Below are 7137 nucleotides of genomic sequence, written 5' to 3'. Positions count from 1 at the left end.
TTGCAAAAGTGCTTAATTAGTACACTTGTTTTTCTTAAAAAGTTGTGTTTACCGATGCATTAATTACAGTGCATGCATGAATCACCACCAAATGACTAATAACTTCAACATGCGTTGCTGAGTTTTCTCTTGATCCTTGCATGGAGTGATTAATGCACCTTAAAATCTTAACATGTGAAGGCAAGTACTAGAATTGAGACTCATAAATCCGAAATACAATTTTTTTAAGATGACCACTATAAACCGGAAAGGAGGAAGTATATATTAGTAGTAATGAAACAGGCCCACAATTTAATTTAACCATATCCAAGATAAGCTAAATATATGTGAGATAAAGTTCTCCTACCTCCAACTTTCGAATTTTTTCCTCTGCGGTCATACATTGTTTCCCCACATGACGGTGAGATGTACAAAGTGTGCAGAAGCTGAATAGACAACTTGGGCACACTGCATCGTTACTTTCATCCTCCAAGCAAGCAGTTTCGCACCTTGGACAATAAACTAAATCATTCATGGCATCGAGAGTTCTCTGAAGAAGCAGTTTTTCCCAACGTTCATACTCATCCTCCGCCAGAAGTGTTTTCAATATGTAAGGAGAAACAACACCTTCACATTTTGTATCAGGACACGTCAACTTCAATACAGTTCCTTCCTTGACATGTATTTTGCAGTATGTCTGAATGCATTTCCGGCAAAAGAAATGATGGCATGGAAGTGTGACAAAATCGACACCTGCGAAGTAATAACTTTTTTAGAAAATGTAGCAAAGTAGTGAATTAAAATTAGAAGCAACAATAATTGAGATACCAAGGGTTAACAAATTAAATGGAAAATATCCAAGTTGGACATGGCATGCATCATGAATATATACCCCCATTGCACTTTAATTTTTATTGCATTACAGAAAAAAAAGACAGTACCCTCAGAACAAAGGCAAAAAAAACATCTGAATGAGAATCTCTAATATGCCATCTATGCAATGGTGTTACAGGTGTAGTATGTAGTCAACTCAAAGAATAAGGATAATGCATGAGGTAATGGGACTAGCCAAAATAGGCCATTGTTAATTACTCCCTCCGTAAGAAATATAAGAGTGTTTAAATCACTAAAGTAGTGATCCAAATGCTCTTATATATATATATTTCTTTACAGAGGGAGTATAACACAACTCAAGACCTCTACAGTATAAGTCTCTATATAACACTATAAACAGCTATGCAGAAAACTAAGACTTACCAGGAAACTCGCTGAAGCATATCATGCAGTCATGAATATCATGTAAGAAGGCTTCATGACGCTTATCATCATCGTATCTCATAATCCTTGTAATTATAACATCAGGTGCAGAATCATCTCGACAAGCACGCTTATCCCCACCATCTTCATGACAGGTTAGATCACCCTTGCTTAAAATTATCTCGTCAGTAAACCCTAGGTGAGAAAGTAAAGAGTTTTGGAGCCACTGAACCCACTGGTATATTACTTCCAGGCCCTGCTGCTCTTCCCAAATCATATCAAGCATCTGACACAATGATGAAATCTTCACTGTGTCCAGCCATTCGATGGAGATGGTGAAAGAGGGAGGTTGATGACTCGGGTAAGACGAAGGCAGGTGGCATGTTAGCAGGATTGGAGGCAAATGCTCAACCCTAAACTTGTAAACAAGGTTATCCGAGGCATCACCATCACATGTTTCCCCGTAATTTAATGTTCCGGTACCATAGTCGAGCCTTGCCGAGACATCTATACCATCATCTGGTATCTCAATATGTACATGAACCTGTGTAACAACATTGACATATTAAAACCTTAATTGCCCTCACTAGCAAGAATATGGGTGGAAAATTAATTGTGATCGACATACCTGGAAAGACCGTTGACCTTCTTTTCTGTTTAATATGACTATGCTGTCTCCAAAAATTGCTTCCAAGGCAAATATCTGGGCAACATGTTTAGTTTGTATCAGACACAAAAAAATGATCAGATCATGATACATCCAATTAAAAAGCAAGCACACACTTTGGTATATTTGAGAAAAAAAAACATATGTCCAACTAAAAAGGACAAGATAACAGCAAAATAAGAATGAGAAATCAGCACAAAATCAGGCATGGCTTAACTGGTAGAATATCTCTTCTCTGGGTGTGCAAAACACAACAAAAAATGTCGTTATGAGCGTACATAGGCCAGCTACTTCACAGTTCACACACTTTGGCGTATTTGAGAAAAAACACATGTCCAATTTAAAAACAAGATAACAGAAAAGTAAGAATGAGAAATCAGCACAAAAGTAACACAACAAAAATGTCGGTATGAAAATATAATTCCAAACCTCACAATCGGCCCTTAAAAATTACTCAACTATAGAATCATGAAGTACACTATGGTGATCTAACATATGATTTATTTATTTCCATGAAGCTACTCAACCATGCTTTACCATCTACAGTACTGAAGAGCAAGATGATGCATGCATCCCCGAGTCTGAAAGAGAGAAAAGAAAAGTGACACATCACCTCGTCCTCCTGCATCTGATAGTTAGCGCGCAGCTCCTCCTGACTCAACTCCATGTCAATCCTCGCCAGCTTTCCTGCTATTTCTTCCTCCACGAGAGCATCCTCAGCGGCGGCGGGGACGCCCACAAAGGCGTCGTCGTCGGACACCTCGGCGGCGCGGGAGCGGGAGCACTCGGGGACCTCCGCGGGGGTGGGGTTAGGGTTTAGGGCCTTCCAGTGAAGCTCCGGCGCGGGCGCCACACATCCAGCGCCTCCCCTCGGCTTCCACGACTTCCGCGGCATTGCCGTACGTCCAACGGCCTTGGTTGCTACCGACAACTACAAGAATCGGCCGGGGCTATTTTCCGGCGGCCCCGAATTTGGCGTCAGGCAGGGCTTGAGGACAATGAATCACGCACGGGGCGGTCGAGAACAACGTTGTTGCGTGCTTGCGCCGCCTCTGCCACGGTGCCATCTTTTGTATCGAATTGCGAGCGTTTGATCCGGACTATGGTAAGATTTACTGTTTGAGATGTTGTAAGTCTGTTTATGTTCGTCCGGACTCTTTCAGTTTTTGTGAAATTTGTTTTCTTTTCAAACCTTGAGTTGGGAGTTTATAAGAAAAAAACCAGCCAAAAACCATACAACACACAACCACGTTGGTCCCGTGGCCGTTCCCGCACACGAGCCGACGACCAAGTCACCTTACCAACCAAAGCCGACACCCAAACATCTCAACGCAACGGCGGAGGCAAATACTATGTGCAGTTTGGGGCCGACGTAGGAGATACCCTTAGATTATGGGATAGGGTAGATGAAAAACCATAATTGGACCCTGATAAGTGTCACATGTGTGGCACGAACACATGGCAACTCCGAACATTTTTTTATGGCAAATGTAGTGACGGGAGGATGATAACTTTTTTTTTTCAGTCGGCAAGTTTAAGTTTTTTATAGATTTGTTTTTCTTTTTGAATGACAACTTTAATTGTAAAAAACGTCAGGGCCGAAGTGTTCCGTGCCACACGTATGACACTTATCATTACTACTGCTCCACTATAAGAGCTAACTATACAAAACCTGATCGGTATAGTTTCTTGTCCAGGTAGGACAGGACGTCTTGTGGAGTATAGATAGATAGAGAGAAGAAATAAGAAAAGCAGTATGACATTGCGCTACGCCAAATCTTGTCTCAGTGGGTTTGAGGATCACCATTACACTTTGATCATTGCTTCCGGACTGCGTGTGAATTACACAAAATCTTCGGTCATATTGATCAATGAGAACCAGGAGGATCGAGCAAGGGTGGAAAGCTTTGCTTAACTGCCCCATCAGAGAATTTTCATGCAAATACCTTGGCTTGCATTTGGCCATCAAGCAACTAACCAGGCCACAATGGCAGCCGCTTCTAGAGAAGGTGGGGTACTTCATTCCAGCATTCCAATGTTGAAAGATATTCTGTTGAGATATGAGGAGGCATCGGGCCAACGAGTTAATCTAGAAAAGTCCTCTATTTTCTTCGGAAAGGGCTTTCAGGAAGGAAACAAAAATGCACTCAAAGATGCATTGGGTGTCCAGTCCGAAGCTTTGAGCGAGCGGTATCTGGGATTGCCAACACTGGTTGGACAGTCCAAGGAGGGCACTTTCAAATATGTGACAGAGTGCTCGAAAGGAAAAGTAGGTGGATGGAAGGGCCAAGGCCTCTCCAAAGCAGCGAGGGAAGTATTGATCAAGTCTGGACTACAAGCAGTACCTAACCACACCATGAGTTGTTTTCAGCTTACGAAGAAGATGTGCCGGAACCTGACCTCGATCTCTTCAAAATTCTGGTGGGCGGCAACGAATGGTGAGCGTAAGGTACACTGGATTTCTTGGCGGAAAATGTGTACATCGAAGCGGGACAGTGGAATGGGTTTTAGAGACCCCGAGGCTTTCAATCAAGCGCTGCTTGCTAAGCAAGCGTGGAGGATTCTGCAAGTCCCATCCTCCTTGTGCGTTAGAGTGCTTAAGGCACGATATTTCAGCAGCGACTCAATATTGACGGCAACTGTAACCTCGTCTGCATCGTATACCTTACGGAGTATTTTACATGGAAGGGATCTGCTGAGGGAGGGACTTATATGGCGCATTGGGGATGGTACTTCAGTGAATATACATCATGCGAATTGGATCCCTAGAGCAGGAAGTATGCGCCCCTTGGGGCAAGTTTTTGTACCAGGTATGACCAAGGTTGCTCATCTTCTGACTACAGATGGCAGAAGTTGGGATATAAACAAATTGCAAAACATGTTCTCTGACGATGATGTGAACGACATTAAGCAAATCGCCATTGGGGGCCCGGGCACTGAAGACTATCCGGCTTGGAACTACACAAAAAATGGCGACTTTGCTGTCCGTTCTGCATATCACTTGTGCATGTCATTGAACAATGCAAAGTTCGGACGGCCGGAGGGTTCAAGTTCTGTTCTGAAACATAGAGGGTATTTGGCACTATGGGAAACATCTGCTCCAGCCAAGGCTAAGATACACATGTGGAGACTGATTCGTAATGGCCTCGCAGTGGGGGCTGAGCTTCACCGTCGGAGAATTAAACCCGGTGTTTTTTGTGTCGCGTGTGGACGGGAGGAGACGGTGCTGCACCGCTTCTGGTCGTGTCAACACTCTGCACGGTTTTGGCAGCTTCTGCATTCGGAAAAGGGAGTTTCGGTGGCGATCCCACCGAGTCCGATCGACTCTCAGAGTGCGTTAGCGAGTTGGCTGCTCGGGTGGCTTGCTGAAGCATCGGACGGGGAGAAGGCGGCCATGATTCAGGGGGCGTACGGACTGTGGTTGGCACGCAACGAGGCGAGGGATGGCAAAATGATAGCTCCACCACATGAAATCATGCTGAACAGCTAACCACATCAAGGAATGGCAAGAGGCTCACGCTTCTGATCCGCGCCCGGCTATGGAGCAGCTCAAGCAAAAATGGCGACCTCCAGATACTGGATGGCTGAAGGTTAACTCTGATGGAGCAGTCTCTAAGGTGAGCAAGAATGGCGGAGGCGGAGCGGTAATCCGAGACGAAGACGGGGCTTTCCGGGCGGGGCTCTCTCATTGTTTCAGGGGTGTTGACGACCCCGAATCGGTGGAGTTCTAGCCTGCAAGAGAGCTCTTGAGGTGGCGAAGGAAATTAATGCCAAGAAGGTACACGTCGAGCTGGATTCCCAGGGGGTGGCCCGGATGCTGAATAATCATCATAAGGAGCTGTCGAGTGCTGGGCCGTGGATACAAGAGATCAAGTCGATGCTCACTTTGTTTTCCGAGTTTAAAGTTTCATGGGTTCGTCGTTCTGCTAATATTGCCGCGCATAAGTTAGCGAAAGTTGGTGTCCAGGATGAACTTTGTAAGGTTTGGTTGGGCATTCCCCTGGACTGTGTTCTCGATATAATTTCGGATGAGATTCCGAACGCATACAATTAAATAAAGCGGCAAGGTTGTTCAAAAAAAAAAGCGTGGCAACAGAGATCCGGTCAATTGGTGCTAGTAAAATCAGCTTCTGCGTCACGGTCTGTGCACCATCTATTGGTGATGCACGCGCCAGATACGTACCCTCATTCCTATGAATATACACGTACACCCTATCTATATGAATACCTTCAAAAAACTGAGCCGGCATATTATCTTGAGATTGATGAAGACAAAGTCATCAAAGGCGCCTCGTAGTTGATGGAAAAGTCTCCTTCCACTAAACGCGCAGCGTCAGAAATTCTGGAATAAATCAAGTAATAAATGCAAGCACAGAGACTTGAACCCTGATAGGCTAGGGATACCACTGTCCAGCTAACCATGCATCCAACCACATGTTGATTCGCTAATTGGGTGTTTCATGATATCAATGGTTGGATGCGCTCGTTCGTTTGGGCGGAAAAGGAGCACGCGAATGGCGGGAAGTGCCTTGTGGCATGGAACACGATCTGTAGGCTGCTAAGAGCATCTCCAGCCGTTGGCCTCCCAGGAGGCGCTAAAAATCGCCCCCTGGGGGCGCACCGGCGCAAAATGCGCGCTGGGGGCGTGATGTCACCCAGTCGCGGCGCCCACGGATTTTTGTGAAAATTAAATTGCGGCACAAACATGGCGCAAATTCAACCATTTTCGGCGAGTTTATAGATATTTCGGCAAGTTCAAACCAAATTCAACCAAACACGGTGAGAGTTCATACATATTTAAAATATTTTACAAAAAAAAACACACTACTAGGCCTGCCGTCTCCCTCGCCTCGCCGCTCGTCGCCGTTCTACATGCCGAGGACGCTGTAGAATCGCGTGTAGTCGCCGCCGTCGTCGTCGTCGTCGTCGCATCCGCCGCGGCCGCCGTCCCTGCTGCAACCCTCCCCCGGTTGGCGCGGCGGGTTGGACGGTCCGGCGGCGTCCTCGTCGTCGTCGCTGTCGAGGATCACGACGCCGTGCTCGTCCTTGCGCCCACGCTTGCGGGCGGCGATCTCCTCCAGGGCCCGGCGCTGCCGGACCATCTCGTCGCGGAGGTAGTCGTCGCGCGCCCACCGTAGGGCGTCCTCGTCGGAGAAGCCGCGCCGGGCTAGCTCCTCGTACTCCGGGGGGAGGCTGGGCTCCGGTTTGGGCGCGACGAGGACGAGGCGGCCAGA

General features: G+C 46.4%; 1 protein-coding gene across 1 annotated transcript; it reads right to left on the bottom strand.

Annotated features, from left to right (window-relative positions):
- Window positions 1-1225: 1225 nt before the first annotated feature.
- LOC109782763 (uncharacterized) lies at window positions 1226-2798 on the bottom strand. Its single transcript, XM_040396562.2, has 3 exons — window positions 2517-2798; window positions 1865-1939; window positions 1226-1801 (listed from the first exon to the last, which is right to left on the bottom strand). Exons 1-3 carry the CDS (start codon window positions 2796-2798, stop codon window positions 1226-1228), a joined length of 933 nt encoding a protein of 310 aa, XP_040252496.2.
- Window positions 2799-7137: the final 4339 nt, after the last annotated feature.

Source organism: Aegilops tauschii, chromosome 1, assembly GCF_002575655.3.
Source record: "Aegilops tauschii subsp. strangulata cultivar AL8/78 chromosome 1, Aet v6.0, whole genome shotgun sequence".
NCBI lineage: Eukaryota > Viridiplantae > Streptophyta > Magnoliopsida > Poales > Poaceae > Aegilops > Aegilops tauschii.
Note: the sequence above shows the minus strand (reverse complement) of the source record. Positions and strands in the feature narration are given on the sequence as shown.

What these genes read in the sequence shown, in the direction of transcription:
- LOC109782763 (XM_040396562.2), bottom strand. Translation starts at nt 2,798, where the DNA reads ATGCCGCGGAAGTCGTGGAAGCCGAGGGGAGGCGCTGGATGTGTGGCG. An exon ending in ATCAGATGCAGGAGGACGAG is followed by an intron (nt 1,940 to 2,516) that starts GTGATGTGTCAC and finishes CATGTTGCCCAG; the next exon opens with ATATTTGCCTTGGAAGCAAT. An exon ending in AAGGTCAACGGTCTTTCCAG is followed by an intron (nt 1,802 to 1,864) that starts GTATGTCGATCA and finishes TTAAGGTTTTAA; the next exon opens with TATGTCAATGTTGTTACACA.